General features: G+C 34.3%; 2 protein-coding genes across 3 annotated transcripts in view; one reads left to right on the top strand and one right to left on the bottom strand.

Moving 5' to 3' along the window:
* The window catches only part of LOC136030158 (lipoma-preferred partner homolog), a 65,528-nt gene extending 52,878 nt beyond the window's left edge, over nt 1-12,650 (bottom strand). Inside the window, exons 1-2 of one of the 2 annotated variants that reach the window (XM_065708882.1) lie at nt 12,533-12,642; nt 344-419 (exon numbers count right to left, since the gene is read on the bottom strand). In XM_065708882.1, coding sequence (XP_065564954.1) covers nt 344-397 — 54 coding nt within the window. In that variant the 5' untranslated portion in view covers nt 398-419; nt 12,533-12,642. Of the gene's footprint in view, nt 1-343; nt 420-12,532 lie in introns of both variants that reach the window. The other variant, XM_065708883.1, reaches the window with a different exon arrangement.
* A 1,589-nt stretch (nt 12,651-14,239) lies between these two features.
* The window catches only part of LOC136030156 (golgin subfamily A member 7-like), a 24,938-nt gene continuing 18,282 nt past the window's right edge, over nt 14,240-20,895 (top strand). The window contains exon 1 of the mRNA XM_065708877.1: nt 14,240-14,320. The gene's annotated coding sequence lies outside the window, so the exon portion shown is untranslated. The remainder of the gene's footprint in view (nt 14,321-20,895) is intronic.

Here is a 20,895-nt window from a genome sequence, read left to right as displayed (position 1 = left end):
ATAGACATTATGAAATAGACACATCAAAAGACATTATGTGACTCTAGGTTGTAAAAAAGGCAACTTTGTTACATCTCATGAATGAATGAGGCTATTAAATTTAAGTTTTCAGGAGATGTTGGGGGGGATATTGAACTAAACTAAAAAAAAACATTAGGTGTACCATTGTTGTAGAAATGGAACATTTGTAATAGCTCAGGAACAGCTAATGGTATTAAGCTGAAACTTTCAGGGAAATTTGAGGAGGATAGTGAACTGAATCCAAAGATATTCTATGCATTCAGGTTGTCAAAAGGGCAAATCTCTAATATCTAAAGAACAAATAAGTGTATAAAGTAAAAACCTTCACGGAATACTGAGGAGGATGTTGAACCAGATCCAAACAGACTACATGCATTCAGGTTGTCAAAATGGCATATCTGCAATATTCAAGAACAGCCAAGTTATTAAGTTGAAAGTTCCTAGAAATGTTAAAGGGGACACTGAACTAAATCAAAAGACACTGTATGTATAAAGACTGTCAAAAGAGCATATCTGCAATATCTCAGATTTTTCTGATTTTTGTCTTGTGAAGACGCCAAACTAAACCTTCAGGTGCAAGAGAACCTTAACAGAAAACAAATCTGGTTGCGTAGATTCTTGACGACCTAATGTTTTTTAACAACATATCAATAAATTTTTTAATAAATAAGCACGAACTGCAGCTATTTAAACAGGCAATCAGTTAAAATTAAATATAAGAAATTAAGATTCTTATAATGAAATGGTCCATAAATATTTGTCTAAATTCGACGTTGTAACTTAATGGGAGGTCAGAATGGCTTTAGCCCTATAAAAGCCCAAAAGTTTTGCTGATCTTCAATACATTTTTTTAAATATTCCCAATATCCGTCCATCCAAATTTCCATAGTATAACTGCTGCTAAAATGTATTGAAAAATTATGTCCAAAATACAAATAGCAAGCCAAAACCTTGATTCCTAAGCTGAAAAACTGAAAAAAAAAATTGCGAATATCCCTTTTACGAATAAATTAATTAAAAAAAAACTCATCAAAATTTTATTTTAAAGAAAATTAGAGCCCTATGAAACCAAAGACAAGGAGAGATAAACCCAAGTGATAATTCAAACTCAGAAATAAAACCCAGTCAAACAGATATAACAACAAATAATCAAGTTAAAATTTAAAAGAAATACCAGAAATTACCACAAACAGGAGCAGGGCTAATGCTCCCTGTGCCTTATAAAGACCAGAATGTCATTTACACCTTATTGAAAAAAAATTCTTTTGAATTTTTTCTCTTTCACAATGTTAAAAAATCCAAAATTCCTGACTTTCATGCATGAATATCAATATATATTAAACTGTTGATCTACATTAATTAGTTCTCTTCAGTAATCTTCGTTATTATAGTGATTTTCTTTCCTTTTCGTTGATGATAAGACAAATAAAACGAACAGCTTGAAATATGTATTGATTTTAGCAAAGTAAAAATGATGTTTCTGGTCTTTAGACTGCATAAGGGACATCTGCCCTACTACTGTTTAAGATAATCTCTGTTTGTTTTAAGTTTGGCTCGATTATTTTATGAAATTATTATTTGACTTTACTTCTACTTTTGCTTCTTTTTTTAAAAACTTCAATTTGCGGAAAGTTTTTTTTATTAATTATAAGGATAAGTTCATCTTTGTTGTTTATCAGGATCCTCTCACCTCCCAAAAAGGGCTCAATATAAACTGTAATTTTGCAATGTTTGAATGATGGTTTCTTCATTTCAGCTTTAAGTGGAGTGCTTCCAATGGATTTTACTTGTAGGGCCTTGTTCATATAGTAGCTTGAGATCAAAATCGTTTTTAGCAAAGTGCAAAAGATAAATGACAAATTAGCCTGACTCTTGTTTGAGGTATTTTAAGTTTGATTCAAGTCTGACTTGATCAATTATCGTAATAAGTTCTTAGGAAGGGTAGAGGACTTGTCAACCAGATAAATGTATTAAAGTGACAAGTGTTATGTACAATAATAACACTGCTGAAGCAAAGGCAAGAAGTGAGGTTAGTAGCTGGTTTTGCCTTAAATCAGGAGATAAGCAGGGTTGTATATTATACCCATTTAAATGGTTCATTTTGACTTATTTTGCCCAAAGGAGCTCAGCAAAGGTCATGAGAGAACACGAAATTAAACTGGAAAGTAAAACTCCCCTACACTTAGATCATGCAGATGATCTAAGCTCCTTAGATGAAAATGTTAGAAAAATGAGCGAACTTTTAGAGGTTTTGCAAAATCAAGGTGCAAGAATAGGTTTGAAAATTACAGTCAAGAAAACTATGTAGCTAAGACTAGGAATAAGTGGATGTGAAGAAGTGGTGTTGGGTAATGAGAAGATTCCGAATTAAATTGGAAAGTAAAACTCCCCTACACTTAGATCATGCAGATGATCTAAGCTCCTTAGATGAAAATGTTAGAAAAATGAGCGAACTTTTAGAGGTTTAGCAAAATCAAGGTGCAAGAATAGGTTTGAAAATTACAGTCAAGAAAACTATGCTGCTAAGACTAGGAATAAGTGGATGTGAAGAAGTGGTGTTGGGTAATGAGAAGATTGATCAAGTGGACAACTTCACTTGCCCGGGTAGTATTATTAGTAAATATGGTGGGTGCTGCAAAGATGTTAAAGGTAGAATAGCAAAGACCCGGGTGCTGCAAAGATGTTAAAGGTAGAATAGCAAAGGCCTAGGGTGTTTTTCACAGTTGAATAAAAGTATGGAAGAATATGAAGATGAATCTGCAAACCAAGATTAGAATATTGGAAGCTAAGGTGATTACTGTGGTCAAATACAGTTCTGGAGAGTGGGCACTCTGAAAAACAGAGGATTTACTAAATTTTTTCAAGCGGAATTGCCTATAGATTGTTTTGGGTACCGAACTGACTCAAACAGTAAGCTGTACACAAAATGTGGTTCAACTCTGCGTGAGATATCTTGGACACGTTCTACAGATAAAGGATGGATTTACAAAGACTGTCCTTTTTGACCAACTATCGAGTGCCAAACAAAAAGCAGGTTGTCCATATGTAGAGTGGGAGGATGTTGCAAGGAAAAATTTAAGGGAATGGAAACTTCATGGGAGGAGTAAAAAGGGAGGCTTTAAATAGATTCAGCTAGAGGAGGAGCGTGTTTAGCTGTGTTGGCCTAAGGTGGATTGGTGCACCAGTGAGTTAGTAATAAAAGTGTTTGTTTTTATTTCTGTTTGTTTTGGTTTCATTTTTTTATTGATAGAGATTATGTTTGTATTAAACTTGAATTATTATTTAACTTTATTTCTGCTTGTCTTTGGTTTAATCTCAAGGTAAAAGCAGTTACAAAGCCTAAGAAGCTTTGCTTGTAGCTCTTCATTTTTCTTTGAATAAGATTTTTTTTAAATTAGTACAAAATGAAGCCAACATAAAAAAAGATAATGTGGAAACTTTAGTATATAGTCTATGCTAGATCTGGCACTATTCAGGGGGAGGGCTGGAACGCAATTGTAATGGGAGGGGTAATTTTTCATTTATTTAAAGAGCATTGACTATGCAATTGGACAGGATGCGGATAGAAGAAAGCCCTACAGATATGTAGAGTACCTCCATAGGAGACGCAGACCAAGAGAGCCTTGTCCCTGGGGGTCCATACTAAAAAATGGGGCACCCTCACCCGGGGGCAGCAAATACAGGCGGAGAAGGAAGAAGGCCCTTCGAATGTACATACAGCAGGACCCACTGGCGATTGAACACGTCCCGTTGTCTTCCCCAACAATGGGTTAAATTGCATGGTGATGCAGGACACCATCATGGGAGAATCCTCTATAAGAGGACAACTACAGCATGGCGTATGATATCTGTTTACCTCTGATTCTAGGCGAAAATAACGGTCTCATGTTTCAATTCTAAATTCTTGGTTTCAACCTGCTTTAGACCATAGGTGAGCGTCCCTTGTTTACCTCTCATTTTCAGGCAATCTAATGGTCCTATGTCAATTTTTAATTTTGGGTCAACCTGCCTGAGACTCTAGGCAGGCGTGACTTGCTAAAAGATAACAAACCGTACATTGGTCCAATAGGAGAGGCACCCACATAGGCAAAAAATAATAGGCAAACAAATAATAAAAACACTATAAATATCAATATTCCTATGCTTACAAACATCTAGATGGGGTACCGACATATATACAAGCATAAAACACTTTTAAATCCATTTTTCAGTGCAAGTTCAACTTTCCAAGATATTTCCCACTCTCCCGACGTACTATCCAATATATTTCCCAACTATCAAATACATTGGACAACTTTCCAATATATTTACCACTAGCAAATATAATGGAAAGAACCTCAACACAACTATTCCATTTTAATTCAAAAATCAACAGATTATGGACAACAGCCTCTAGGCTGCAAATGGCTGCATCAACCCTTTTGGGGGTACCCGCAAGACTGAGGACCTTGCAGTCAACTCTATTCCCACATGAGGAGTGGCACCCCTTGATGAAATTATAGAACGACACTGCATTTACATAGGATTTTGATTAATGGATAATTCTTCTGGGCTTGGTCTGTTTTGGTTTGTGTTTTGGTCTGAAAAACCCTTTCCTTACTAATTTATCTACTATGGATCGTCCCCCTATAGACTCATAATATTTATAGACATGAATATATAAAGAGATGGGGGTAATAGGCGAGATATAGTCTGTGCAGAATTTCAATTTCTGGGTCTTGAAGATGCAGTTAGAGAGCACAATAGTAAAATTTTATACTGGCATGTTAATAAATCAAGAAGGAGTAGTCAATCAGGACAAGCTGCAGTTAAAGTTAGGAACAGAACCAAAATTAGTGATAAGGAAATAATTATAGAGAGATGAGCAGAACATTTTGAGAATTTGACAAACCAGGATAAAGTTACAATAAAAGATATAGAGGAAAATGAAAAATGTGTGGCACCTTGGATGTGAAGGAAGATTTATTTTGTGGGGGAAAGCTAGTGACAGTACTAAAAGGATTAAAAATTAATAAGGCCCTAAATGATGATAGTGTGGTAAATGAGTTTCTTCAACATGGTGACTATGAGGTTAGAAATAAGTTACTTAAGATTATGAATATGAATTTTTGAAAAAGGGAAAGTACCAAACGATTTTAGGAAAACCCTAATTAAACTCCTGCATAAGAAAGTTGGTAAGAGTGAGTGTGGTAATTATAGAGGCATTAGCCTAGTTCCTGTAGATAACAAATTACTTAGTATTATGATACTTTTTAGACTCAGATATGCTGTTGACAAAGTTTTAAGAGATGAACAAGGCAGTTTTAGGAAGGGTAGAGGATATGTTTTGACCATATTTTCACTCTAAGGTTAATAATTGAGAATTGCCTGAGTCATCAAACACCTTTGATGACTCAGTTTTATAGATTTTGTGCAAGCGTTCGATTCAGCTGATAGAGGACCTTTAGCAAAGGTCTGATCCCAGGATGAAATTCATCAAAGATTAGTACATCAAATGATTAGTGCTATGTATGAGAATAACACTGCAGCAGGTAAGGTATGAAACGAGGTTAGTAGCTGGTTTCATATTATATCAGGAGTTAAACAGGTTATGTTCTATGCCTATTTATACGGATGATTTTGATGAACTTTGCCTTAGGGAGCTCAGCAAAGGCAATGGTAGAACATAGAATCAAATGCGGAAGAAATACTTTCCTGGACATAGATTATGCTGATGGCTTAAGCATCCTAGATGAAAGTGTCAGCAAAATGTATGACAAAACATAAAAAACAGAAAAAATGTTTTTTAACTTTAAGAGGTTTTGCAAGTTCAGGGTGCTAGAATTGGTTTGAAAATTAATGTTTATAGTTGCTAAGGCCAGGAATAAGTGAAGTTGAAAAGGTAATAGATAATTTTATTGTCCATTTGAAAGCAGTACAAGACCACAAATGGAGGAAATAAATAAACAGGAATGAACAGAAACTTAGGTACTATATAAATAAACACAGATACTTAAGGGAAAATCACAATGGCAAGGCTACTGGACTCAACTGACTTTAAGAATCCTGTCTGGTGCTTAATAAAAGCCACAATGGGGTTGGCAACACTGAACTAACGCAACACTAACGTATTCTTTGTCCACAGTCGTGAATTAAGCAGAAATTTTTACCACTTTCTTTTTTCCAAAAATGTTTCTTTCATATTCCGAAACGAAGACAAGGCTAAAAAAGGGTATAACCAAAGCTTTTTACAGCTGGGCTCAAATCTGCTGGTTGTATTTTTTTAGGATGGGGGGCGGGGATAGAACACAATACACTATTCTTGCCTTTTGTAACTTATCTGTAGGGCATGTGTAAAAGCGATATTCAACCCAAAAGACATTCCTACACAGGAGTGTTGTTTGGCGGGGGCAGGTGCCCCCTATAATATGGAGAAAAATTATTAAGTATTACATGTCTATTGATTATCTAGACATGGACCCCTCTTCCCCCTGATAAAAATGCAAGAGATTCATCCCTGTTCCTGAATAAACAATAGAATCTGACAAAACAACATCACCAAACTTGACAATACAGTCCCTTGAACTTACTCTTCTTCTGCAAAACGGAACAATTTCACTTTCGTTGGTATTAAATGCAAGACTAATCTGTTTAAGTATATTGAAATTTTCTTCAATTTGAGAAAGGGAACAGCTTTAGTTTAAAATTTCATCTGCACAATTCAACGGTGAAATATTTATTCTGCAGAAAATAGAACTCATTTTCATCAAATTCTGGCTATCAAGGACACTATTATTATACAACACTGGTGACAAAATAGCACCCTGTCGGACCCCTTTAAAACAGTTCATGGTAACAAGCTGCAGTAAGGAGCAACCCGGCTCAATAGTCACCAAAACTCTAAAAAATGGAATTTTGAGACCAATAGCTACATCAAAAGAATCGCATTTTAATGCTGATTTTAAATATATAAGATTCATCAAGTTTAGTCTTACCCATCAAAAGTTACGAGTCTGAGAAAATTTGCCTTATTTTAGAAAATAGGGGGAAATACCCCCTAAAAGTAATGCAATCTTAACGAAAATCACACCATCAGATTCACCGTATCAGAGAACCCTGCTGTAGAAGTTTCAAGCTCCTATCTACAAAAATGTGGAATTTCGCATTTTTTGCCAGAAGACAGGTCATGGATGCATGTTTATTTGTTTTTTCGTTTTGTTTTTTTCCCAGGGGTGATCGTATTGACTCAGTGGTCCTAGCATGTCGCGAGAAGGCTCATTCTAATGGAAATCATAAGTTCTAGTGCCCATTTTAAGTGACCAACAAAATTGGAGGGCATCTAGGCCCCCTCCCATGCTCATTTTTTTCCCAAAGTTACTGGATAGAAATTCTGAGATAGCCATTATGTTCACCATAGTCGAAAAATCACATAACTATGTCTTTGGGACCGACTTACTCCCCCACAGTCCCCATATGAGGGGCTGCAAGTTAAAAACTTTGACCATTGTTTACATATATTAATGGTTATTGGGAAGAGTGCAGACGTTTTGAGGGGGATTATTTGGTTTGTGGGGGGATAAGTTGAGGGGAATTACGTGGGAGAATCTTTCCATGGAGGAATTTGTCATGGGAGAAGAGAATTTCAATGAAGGGGGTGCAGGACTTTCTAGCATTATTTAAACAACAATGAAAAAACAAATATGAAAAGTTTTTTAAAATGAAAGTAAGGAGCAGCATTAAAACTTAAAACGAACAGAAATTATTACGCATATGAGGGGTTCACCTCCTCGTAATACCTCGCCCTTTACGCTAAAGTATTTTTAGTAATTTCAACTATTTATTCTACGGCCTTTGTGATTCAGGGGTCATTCTTAAGGAATTGGGACAAAATTCAAGTTTTAGAGTAAAGAGCAAGGTATTGACGAGAGGGGGTAAACCCCCTTATATACGTAATAAAAAAAATACGATAATAGAAGTTCGTTACGTAAGTTAATTCGTAAATTATGTATATTTTTTACTAATGAAAACGCTCATAAGAAAGTAAAAGTTCTAGTTGCCTTTTTAAGTAATTGGAGGGCAACTAGGCCTCCTCCCCGATCCTTATTTCCCGAAACCTTCCAATTAAAACTATGAGAAAGCCATTTAGACAAAAAAAATTAATATGCAAATTTCGTTTTCCTTATTTATGTGCAGAGAGCCAAAATCAAAACTTGTATTATTTCAAAAACGTTCAGAAATTAAATAAAAAAAACAAGTTTGTTTTAACTGAAAGTAAGGAGCAACATTAAAACTTAAAACAAACAGAAATTGCTCCATAGATGAAAGGGGCTTTTCCTCCTTAACCCCCCACTCTTTACGCTAAAGTTTTGTACTGCTTTAAAAAGTAGAGCTAAGAGAAAGAGTCAAACTCTAGAGTAAAGAGCAAGGCGTTAAGGAGGAAAAGCCCCTTTCATATATGGAGTAATTTCTGTTCATTTTAATTTTTAATGTTGCTCCTTACTTTCAGTTAAACAAAAACTTGTTTTTTTTTTTTTTATTTAATCCTCACTAGCACTGAGTTATACAGGATAATTTGTAAACTTCTAGAGGGCACTTTAACTCAGACAGAAAGTCTTCTAGACATATTGCAAAACGCTAAAATAACTGACCAGTCCACACCATGTTTATGTGCTGCAAGCAATTGCTGAGCATGTATTCTGGAGTCAAATGCTCTATGGATATTATGACCAGCCAGGAAAATTAACTCATTTAATCCATCAGCTTCTATAAGCATATTAGCTAAAATATGATGGACAAACTTGTGACCAATACCTTTTTTAAAGCCAAATTGGTTATCAGGAATAAAACATTTACTGGAAATACCACCAATAACAAGCATTTCCATGAGTTTGCACAGGAAAGGTGACAGTTATAGGATATTAAGACACACAATCTGCTGGGTTTTCTCCATTTTTAACACAGGAGTAACAATACTGGTACAAAAAATATCAGGCACAAGACCAGTATTAAAAATAATTTCAAACAAAATCATGAGACAACACAGAAGATAATCACTTCTATATATAAAGTGCAAACCATAGTCTATCATGACAACATGTATTGTTTTTTCTTTTTTAACTTGAAGATGACAACAGTAAGATTTTTGATGGTTATTACATATCAATCATCAGAGCCAGGTAACTTTGGATCTTATCTAAATTTTTTTCTGAATGTTTCTTCATGCTCTTGATCAGGAGGGTAAAACTCAAAAGTAAAATGGGAAATCCACTCCATCTCTGGGATTACAGCTTTAGAAACACTGCAATCTCTCCTGCTTAAGAAATCTCTGTATTACCTTTAGACCATTATTAACTAATTAACCTTGCTGATCAATCACTTCTTATTTATGCTTAGATAGGGCTTTGGCAAACTTGTGCTTAACAAATAAACAAACTTGATTCACATTACCAAATCTTAGAGGATCATACACAATCCAAAGCTAATTCCAGAATTTTGCACTGGCACATGCATCCCTAAGGGGAGTATTTTCAGACCACTTTGGAACTTCTGTAAAGATTCTAACTTTCCAGCTGGCACAGTAGCTGTCTCTGTATATTTTAAAGCATTAGAAATTTCCATGCAATATATGTTGAGATGAGATATATGTTGTCATTTTTTTCTTCTGGAATGAGTGCATTCTGCTGTAATAACTGATATGGTAGTCTAATCTAGGCAAGAATCTTGACTAATACAGCATGGTATTAAATTAATTTGCACTTCAGAGCGAAATAAGTCCAATGTTGGATCTAAGCTTTAGGAGGTTTTTGGATCTTTAAGACCTTAAAGCTCTTGGAAGGATTAAGGTGATTAAGGTATTCAGCTTCATTATTAAGATAGCACTTAAAATATTATACAAATAAGATAAAAAAAAGGATTGTGACTGTGTTTACAGCCCAGTGAGATGCATTCTGACTAAGAGTGTTCTAGGATAGATGCAATTTAAGCCTGTTTGATAACATTAACCAAAAAGAGGTAGGATCAAGGGAACCATTCTTCTGTAGTTTTATCATGGCAACCCTATTTTGTCAGAAATTGTGGGCAGTGGTAATTGTTTAGTTTCATCACAAGCTGTCTAAAGTGAAAACTATACTGTGAAGCAGCATAGTTTCCATACTATAGCGCTTAAAAATACTAATTCTAGAAGCACATCCATTTGTGGTTGACCCTCCTCCTCCATGGGGCAAACTAAAAATGCTTAAAGTGGGCAGGGTTTCGAAGCTAAGGGAAAAGTTGGGGTTGTGCAATATGAATGAAATTATATTTTAAATACAATTTCCAGTCATTACTGGTAATTTCTTTATAGTAGTAAGTTGAAAGATAATAAAAAAAACTTAACCATCTATTAATACTAATATTCACTCTTGCTTTCAAATTCAAGTTTAAATTAGCCAGCTGTTTTAAGAAAACAAATATTTGATTTTGCTTACATGTGACAGTACCTATTACCTTAATTACCTTAATTCACACTTCAGAGCAAATTAGTTGCAAGAACTGTGATGCTCCATAGTTGATGATGGCAATAGATCTGGTCGCTGTGCTAATGTCAAGCAACAAACCATAGGGACTAGAGAGTGCTGGAGAGATGCAATTTAAGCCCACTTGGTAATGGTGATCACATGGTAGGTATGGTTCAAGGACCATTCTCCAGCAATTTAGAGTTGGCACCACTGCACAACAGCAACTTTGGATAGAGTGTGTGAGATGGTTGGGTATGACAAGCTGCATCATCCTCCAAGCTAACTCTCTATTGTCTTCCATGACTGTTATGGTAGTGAGGGCTGGGAGGGGTTTTCCCACTGGAATCTCCATGGTTTGGCCTCCCATTCCTTGTTGAATCTCTTTTTGAATTCCTTGGGCGAGGTTGCCAAGACTGTCTCTTGGCTTAGTTTGTTCCAATCATTCACCACTTGGTGGCTGAAAAAAATCTAGTTGGACTTTGGTGTTAACACTGGATTTGAACAGCTTTTTGGAAAGTCCTCATGTTTGCTTTTGGTGGGGAGAGAAAGTGAACAGCTTCTGATCCACTTGCTGGAGGTACCTGTAGGTGAGCAGCATGTTGTTATGCCTACACCAAAAAACGAGTGTTGGGAGGTTAACAAATTGTAATCTTCTGCAGTAGGGCTGACTGCGTAAACTGTTGATGCATTTAGATCAAAGCAAATTAGTTCATGAGCCCTGCAAGCAGTGGGGCAAGGTCTGTATTCTGATTGGTTGAATTGCTAGTTGATGTTTATGACCTTACCTTTTCTCCATTTTACTCTTTCAGGCTTCAGGCCAAATAATGATTCAATAAATACAGAATACAGACCTTGCCCTGCTGCCCTTGGGGTTCATTGACTAATATGCTTTATTCAATAGGAATCACTATTCAATCAAATTTGTTTCACCAAGGCTTTCTGATAGTCAAAGTATCTTTTCAAACAAATTTAATCTGAAACTGAAAAAAGTATAATCTCTATTCTGTCAGAAGGCATTTCTTCAAATCAACCAAACATAAACATAATATTTAACTAATTGCTCTGATTCATTGGTTAGTTTAAACTACAAAGTTAAAGTGGATATTAGCATTAGCCTAATGGATGCATAAGTTTTTTTAATTATCTTTTGACTTACTGTTATAGAGAAATTACCAGTGATGACTGGAAATAGTATTTAAAATATGATTTCATTCATATAGTACAACCCCAATATTTTACTTGGCTTAAAAACTTTGCCTGCTTTATACATTTTTAGTTTGTTGAAGGGGGATTTTAGAAAGCTAAAAAACAGATAGCCTATGCTTCTAGAATTAGCATTTCTAAGTGCTATAGAATGGAAGCTATGCTGCTTTGCAGCATAGCTTCCGCTTTAGACAACTTGTATATGAAACTAAAGCTTTACTGTATATTTGGAAAGAGTTTTAAAAGACTCAATGGGTGGGTGTACTCAACTTTTAGCTAGCCTAGCAAAATAATCAAGAAAAGAAAAACGTATCTTTGTTTCTACTAGATAAAATTTCAACCCCTTTTATCTGCTTAGCATTTTTCTTTCACAAGAGGCCAGGAACAAAGTTAGAATCCTACTTTAGCTACTTTTGGCTATCTTGGAAAGGGATAGGTTAGGCTAGGAGATGTCAAGATAGCCAAAAGTAGCTGATTTAGAATTTTACCAGAACTGAATATTTACCCTTACTACTACTGACAAATAATAGGAGAAAAGGTAGGCTATCACTTTAAAGGTTTCAATTTGAATTTGTAAATGAACTAATAAGCCAAGTAGGCCTATAGGCTATGTGGAAAGAGCATGAAAAGATATTTTGGAAAATTTAAGTGACCTTCAACCTAGCAAAGTGATTGAAACATCTATGAATTCACCAAATTAATAAAGAAAAAAATACTAGTAACACAATGCCTATAATGTCCTTTGACAGATTTCAGCCTAAGTTGAATATCTATCCTGCAAAGAAAAGATTGATATTGTCAAATTGTAAGCAACTTATTAAGCAAATTTATACCTCAGAGATCCTTGATTTAAAATGATAGATTCAAAACATCATTACAGTCGTAAACTAAACCAAACGAACTTATCACCCAAGTTGCTCCTCCCAGATTTTTGAATATTTGACATTCGGGCTGCCATCTGTAGTTATCAGTTCTGATCAATAGGGAGCACTAACTAGCTGCTAAAACAAATTCTAAAGTAGAACAGTTCAAAATAGGGATGATATCTTTTTATTGACAGTGAATAAATATAAAATTATTTAACTGGATATTTCGAACACATATACACACATATTTATTCACTGTCAATAAAAAGGTATCATCCCTATTTTGAACTGTTTTACTTTCGTCATAGAAAGGCAGTGTGGTCTTCGAAGTTATGTAAAATAAATTCTTTTAGCGTCAAGACGTTCTAGAATCAAAGAATTTCAATTAGATCAATCAACCAATTAGATTCGGCATATTAGAGAACCCTACTATAAAAGTTTCAATCCCCTATCTGGAAAAGGGTTGAATTTTGTAATATTTGCCGGAAGAAAAATGACATACGTATTAATTTTTTTTCCTAGGAGTGATTTTATCAAACTAACGGTCGTAGAACATCGGAAGAGGGCTCATTTGAACAGAAATAAAAATTATGGTGTCCCATTTATTTAACCAAATGGCTAGTAGCCCTCTTACCACTTACATTTTTCCCCATGAATTGTTCGATCAAAAGTTGGATACCCATTTTGTTTAGAATAGTTGAACGGTTCCTAAACTATACCTTCAGATTTAACATTACCCACTCTACCCCTAAGGATAGATCTGAAGATGAAAGTATGCTAAGGATAATATACAATCTAGGAAAACCAGTTCCAAAGCCACAAAGACAAATAACAGGTTACAAATTGCATAGGACTTGTATAACTTGGGTTATATATTTGCAGAATAAGAGGTTGGGGTAAGGTTAGATTAAGTCAGGTTATTTTAGCACAACAGCCCTTAATGTGCAAATATTTTGCCAAAATTATACTATTATGTATAATCTAAAATATTATTATAATCTAGTATAATCTAGATAATACTATAATCTAGTATTATCTAAAATATTTGATGGTTGTCGTATTTTGGCATATTTCATTAGGATTAACATAATTATACTTCTTGGGTGCATTCCATCTAATTAACAATTACCTCTTTTTTTTTATTAAAGAAGCAATGAGACCGATACTTATTGAAATGTGTGAAGAGTAGGACCGATTTCGCCCATGAGAATATAAAATACTATTTTCAAAGTTGTCCTGGTGTCTAGTTAATTATATTAGCTCAACTAGAGTAAAAAAAAAAAATAGCTGATATATTTTTGGAGGAAAATATGGGGTTTTGAATGGATAAGGGAAAACAATTAAAAAGAAAAATCAAATATTTCGAGTAGATCACCGATAACTAATTTTTATTAATGGGGGTATAAGCTAAGGGCACCAGTCTGGGAAAATACAGAGAAGAAGCAAGGATTTTGTTCCATCCTCACCATAAAGATGCAAAAAGGCTAGTTTTTTTTTCAAAACTTCAAAGTTAATTTTCGCGAGAAAAAACAAAACTTAAATCTAAAGATATTCTTCCACATCAGCGGGGAAATTTTACCCCCTTCCGATAGGTGCGTCTGAATATAACGTTGTAAAGAAGCAGAACAGTTATTGCTTGTGATGATAAAGAGTATTATAATTTAGTGATATCTAGTCAACAGTCTAGTGATTTATGTGCTTCTTTTTCTTCGGAAAAACAGCACTTGGAGTCTAAAACGGTCTTCTTTCGGCTTCGTAAAAATTCTCTGCTGTTTTATTTCTTTCAAATATTCACATTTCTTTTTCCAATCATGCTTCCACTTAACCTAACTGAAGCAGGTCTCAGAGTCATTATGTCTACCACATGCTAAACTATATCATTACACTTTAGAAAGTGAACAATCTCCCAGAACAATATTCTTTCTTCATTTCAGGGCAGCTTAATGTTAAGTAGTTCACTAGTATCAGGCTTATTTTTAATCTTACTTCACTTACCGATTGTGCTGATTTTTTTTTGATTTTTTTAAGAATCTTGATATTTTTTTTCGTCGAGAGGTAAGCCTGCTGGGGGTAACAGTGCAAATAAATGGAAGAAGAAGAAATGCTACCTGCTAAGGGTGTGTTCCAGGGACTTACTGTAGTAACCGAATGGTTACTATTTCCGTTCCTAGCGGGAAAATGGTTACTGCCCAACCCACTGGGAACGAGAATAGTTACTGCCGGCAGTAACCGCAGTAAGTGATTTTCTTACCGTGCTCAAAAGAATGGTAAGCGCAGTAAGTACATAATTCACCTTCTTCAATAAAAATCTCATTCAACAAAAAATAAATATGGACAAGAATGAAGTAATGGAATATGAAGTTATTTGCTTGGAAGAAGGTGGGACAGTGATTTTGCAAAAGAAAGAGGGATCTGAGCCAGGTTAGTATATCACCATATTTTGGGACCAACATTAAAGGACACCCTGAGTAGTAGGCTATCTATTAGCAAGTAGGTTAAATCAATGAAAAACTTATTATTTAATTCAAAGTTTTCAATGTTTTCTGGCATATCCAGGCAAAATTATTACCTTAAATTGCCATTTGGAATCATTCTAAGGATTGACTTCTTCCAGGTAACATTGAGGCTCCATTATATTGCCACATGGTAGCATTTTAAGCATTGACTCCATTTAGGCTCTGTAAACAGGCCTAGGTGAAGTATTACAGATAAGTTGAGGATTTATGGGCTGCCAAATCATTATTCTGAGACTCTCTTTAATCCTATTGAAGAAGTAGGCTAGGGTAGACTATTCAGAGTCTATTCCAAAGGATGGTAATTTTATCCAGTAAAATTCTAGTTGATTGACTTCTTGCTATCACTGAAATGGGTTAGGTTAGGAAAATGAAACTTTCAGGGATGGGTCTACAGGCTAAAGTATGTCCTGGGAAGGTATTTCAAAGTACACATCTCCACTCATTCTTGCTCTAGAGGGCCTTGATCTTTGATGACCTTCAAAAATATTTATAGCAGAAGTTACATGTTTCCCATTGATTCTGCCAATCTATCCCTCAACCTTTAACTCCCTGTTAATTGAAGCAACTGTAAACAAAGCAAGAATGGGGGAAAAGGTAACAGGTGACAGAATACATTGGAACTACATAATTTGGCTATATATTTGCACATTAGGCAGGTTGGAGGTAAATTATAGTATAGAGATGCATGCTTTTCCCTTTGGTATTTAGGCTAAGTAGAAGGTCACTTGTACCTGATGCCGTCCGTGTTGTTTTTAGTTGGATGGGAAACATCCAAAGAAAGTTTCCTTTGAAAAGGAAAGGTGAGAATGCCCAAAAGTGAGATTGAATTTGTCAAAGCTTGGAGGTTTGCCCCTTCAGTCTGTTTAAAGGAAAATGGATTCATAATTGAAGCTTTGTTCATTTCAATCTTAAGGGTGACCTATATTTGTGACAATTCATTAAATGGTTGCAAAGGGGTACTTTTGTTTATTCATTTGTCTTCTTTATTTTCTAACAGTTTTTTTAATCTTTAAATTGATATCCATTTCTTACAAATTTTTATTGATACCAGAGGTTCATTTGCAAGTTTTCACTTACTTTGTAATCCCTGGTCTCACAATTACATTTAAATTTACTGAAGCTAGGAAACATAGAGCTACTATCTATTTAAAGAAAATCAATGGATATAAGTAGGTTTTATTGTATTTAAGCCCTAGGGGATGGCAATTAAAGACAAATTAAAGAAGATTAACTTTAAAATACTGGACATTAAATAAGCATGATAGTCACAAAGAAAAACAAATAACAAAATTATACTTCTGTGTTCAGTTGCCAACCTGAGCAACAGTCATAAATTTTTTTAATCTTGCAGAACATTCACCCCAATTATATTCACAAGCTATCTCTCATGACCCACACTCTTGTCCATAAATCCACATTTCAGGGAAATAGAAGGACCATCATACTGGTATTCTTCATTTTTACTCATATTTAATGGGTTTGAAAGAAAGTTTCTATGGCTAAGTCAGTAGGCCAGTAAAGGACCTGGTGGTCCTTTAGCCAGGTAGTGCAATAGGAAGCTAGGGACCAGCCAGCCTATGCTCTTGCATGCCCTTCCTTCTTACTGTCCCTAGATTTCCATCTGTACTCATTTAAAGTTAGGCCAATTCTAGCTGAGGTTAGTCATATCACCAACCCCTATCCAAAACAAAATAAACTGACAATGCCAGGAATTAAACCTGTACCCCTTGGACAAAGCATTCCAGCCCAGAGTGCCTACCACTTAGCAAGGAACACAAATTTGACCAGAGAACAATAATTATTTTTAAAAAAGTAGAATATTGAAAAAAAAACTTGCTATAGTTGTCCCACTACTATCCTGTAAATGCTATAGGCCCATTTTATTTAGACAAATCAATTTAAGACAGGTATCAACAAAACTCCATCAGGGATTGTATATGCTTAAGATACAATCAAGCTATTTGAATGCTTAGTTATGTGATATTCTAGTCTTCAAATAATAAAAAAAGTATATGATCTATTTATTTTTCACCAGCTCATTTGAGCAAAATCATTTGTGACAGCCAAATGCCCATGGTTGGCTTAGAACCTCTCCAAATGCTCTGAAACAGAAGGAATAAAAAAATTATACTAATCAGCATTAAACTGTCCCTTAAATTTAAACACGTGCGTTTAATTCGAAAATGACGCTACTGCTAGTCAGCTTACTGTGCCGTTCCCACTGGCTCTACCGCAGTTAGAAATGGGCAGTTACCGCGCAGTTACTGCAGTTACTGAAAAACCGTCAGCTGGAACACACCCTAAGTGAACTCATTTGAATAGTTTTCAATTCAACACTTCAATTCACTTGAACAGGTTTCAATTCACTCATTTGAATAGTTTTCAATATAGACAAGTAGTAGTCACCTGTGATAGTCCAAAACACCTCATATAAAGATACAAAGGGAAGAGGACTAGGCAGTCTCGACTGAAAAACACATCTATTTCTTAACAAAAGAGAAAATAAGGTTAATTAAAAATATACTTTCAGATTGCTAATTTTATTTTTTTATTGGTTTGTTTGTGTTTTTGACAATTCATCTCCAGCCCTTCCCTGATTTTATCACATAGCCCTAGGCTATGTGATAATTTAAGTAACAGGCTAAAAGCCAATAAAACTGACTCTAAAACAGGAACAAGCAAGGAAATATCACTCATTAATACTTGCTGCTTCCAAGGGCTATATGAGACCATCTGAAGGAGGCTGAGGTTGAACTATCAAGAACATGTTAAAACCATAAAAAATAGCCTACCCTGTAGATTGAAATAAATATGGTAAAATTCTAGTTGAATGACTTTTAGCTATCTCAGAAAGGGATTAGGTTAGGAAAATGAAACTTACAGGGATGGGTCTAAATGCTAAAGTACTTCCCAGGTAGGTATTTTGAAGTACCCACCTCCACTCCTTCTCCCTCTAGAGGGCCCTGAAATTTGCCTACATGACAGGTCTATACCTATTGAAATTTTCACAAAACAAATTTAACCTTAACTTTCAGTTACCAGTTGCCTTTTCTCTGTCTTTAGTTCTAAAAATGCAATTTCTGTTAGTTGAGTAGAATTTTGAGCCATATCAATGTTTTTTTTCAAAATGTAGGAAATGTCTTCACATATCATTAAAACCTTATAAATTGGGATTGAGCAAAGTTGCGAAGCTGAAAACAATTTTGTTGTACTTCATTCAAGCAGAAGATCAATTTTGTATGGTTTCACTTTTATAACACACATTTTTAAAAAGTCATCAAAGGTCAGGCCCCTCTAGAGGGAGAGGGTTAGAGATGAGTACTTCAAAATACCTTCCCAGGACATACTTTAGAACCATTCCTGAAAGTTTCATTTTCCTAGCCTAACCCCTTTCCAAGATAGCCAAAAGTCAATCAGCTAGAATTTTATCATAAATATTTCTTTTTGTTCAAGTAGGCCTGTGTCTCCTTCTAGAGAGTTGCTACTCTACACCTTTACCTTGAAACTCTTGGAAGGCTTATGTTCTAATTGACCTACTCTTGCAGGGATGAAAACCCCTCATCTTGAATATCTCTAGGACCTGAATCTATTAGGCTACTGAATGTTTTGGTAAATATTTAGTGATTGTCTTGTTCCAAAGGAAGTATGCTATACAAGTCAAAGTAGCATAGTACTCTTAGATCCCTTATTTTATGCATTTCAAATTATCAGGGTTGCTTTTCTGACAATACAGATCTTCTCTCCCCCCAATGGTTCAAGCCATAAACCTTGGAATATATAAATAATTAAAATACAACTGTGGCTTTCTTTAGACACCTATAAACTTTACCTAAACTTTATCTAAATAATTACACTTTACTGAAAACAATTTTCATTATGAGCAATATCTATTGGCCTAATTCTGCATAATCAAGGATAAAAAAGAATGCCATAATATCCATAATTACTGAAAACCACAATTCAATGTGGACTTGCAATTTATTATATACTAACATTTATTCCTGAAAATCTCAATAATTTTTGGTGTAGTATGGCTCTTTTGATAATTAAAAAACAACAACAACCTAGGTTACCAGGTAAATATATGACTGTTCATATTATTGACTTACCAATAAAGTGAACATACTACTTGATGCCTTTTTTATGCTCTTTACAAATATAATAATCCCTTCTATTGCAAATTCAAATTTAAGCACTTTTTCAGCTCTTGAAAATGATGAATTTTCAATTAAAGTATAAATTATTGGTTATTTTCCAACAAAATAATACTACATTTTCTCAGTCCAAAAATTACTTATAATAAGGTTAGTGTAGGCTAAGCAAGGTCAAAAAGTGCTTAAATTTGAATTTGCAATAGAAGCAATTACTGTATTTGTAAAAAGCATAAAAAATGGCATCAAGTGGTATGTTCACTTTATTGGTAAGTCAATAATACTTTATTGGTAATTCAATATTATTGGTAACAGTCACATATTTACTGGCTATTATTATTATTAGGTACTTGTATAATATAGTGCCAACCACTCAAGAAGTGAAATTAGGTTAGCCCTGCTGAAATATACCAAAGTAATACAATACTTTAGAAACAAATTTAGGCTATATATTTGCACATTAGGAGGTGTGTTTTCAGTCTATTCACTGTAATTTTTACTTAAGTAATTCTTTAATGAAACTATGCTGGAAACAAATTATATTGTAAATATTTTCTTAGGGACTTGTTACAACATTGAAAATAGACATAAAAATTAGAGCAGAATTAAATTTTAAGTGATTAGTGTTCAGTAATTAATATCATTATATATCAAATATTCAGTTTAATTTTTTTTAGTTCTTTCCAAGAGTGTATAAGACAAATGTAGTTTCACTACAAACAAGAGTTTGGATACTGCCCCCTTCCTTAGCAGTAAAAGTCTAAAGCCTACTCTGTCATTGGTGCTTTGCTAAAAACAAATTATATTACAAATATTTTTTTTCCAGTTATTTCAGCATTGACAATGAAAGTAAAAATTACAGCAAAGTATAATCTTGAACTGATTATCTTTCAACAATGGATATAGTTATATATCAAATATTCAGTTCGATTTTATTTGTACTTTCCTAGAGGCTGTTCATGACCCACATAGTTTTCAGGAAAGTGCCAATGAGGCAGTAGTTTCAAGACTTTTACAGTGAGAGAAGAAGGCAAAACCCATACTCTTGTTTGTAGTGATTTTATTCATTTCAAGCTTGATTTGCATATTCAATTTAAATTTCACTTGTCTCAAGATTTATTTATTCATTTATATTAGTACCTATTGTATGTTTGTTTGCTATGATTGTTTATGTTGGGTTGATTTATTCTATAATAGAAATGTCTTGTAATTTATTCATATATGTCAGTAATTGATGTATATTTTTTGCTATGATTGTTTATTAAATTTCTGTTTGTTTTGGTCATTTATTCTTTAATAGTAATTTTTTTTTGTTTCTAGTTTGAATTTGAACAGATGTTTGTATCTGTTGATCTTAAGTTTAATATGGCCTATACTATTTTTTGAAAACTCCTTTTTTTGGAAAGTTTTTTAAATTAATTTCTGCTTGTTTTTGAAAGCAAAAACACTTTCAAGTTTCTAGAAATTACTCAAATCAACTCAAAATCAACTTCATTTTCCTACCAAATGAGTCTCCTCCAAAGTTCATGCCACCACACCTTCCACAAAAAAACTATATTCTAATAATGGGCAACTTACATAAATTTCAATCCTTTCCCTGGGAGCTATGGAGGTTTTTCCAATCCCTAAATTATAGCAATTTAAATTTAGGACTATTTAGAAA

Source organism: Artemia franciscana, chromosome 8, assembly GCF_032884065.1.
Source record: "Artemia franciscana chromosome 8, ASM3288406v1, whole genome shotgun sequence".
In the NCBI taxonomy this organism is placed as follows: Eukaryota; Metazoa; Arthropoda; class Branchiopoda; order Anostraca; family Artemiidae; genus Artemia; species Artemia franciscana.
The sequence above is the reverse complement of the archived record's forward strand: the minus strand, read 5'-3'. Positions and strand labels throughout refer to the sequence as shown.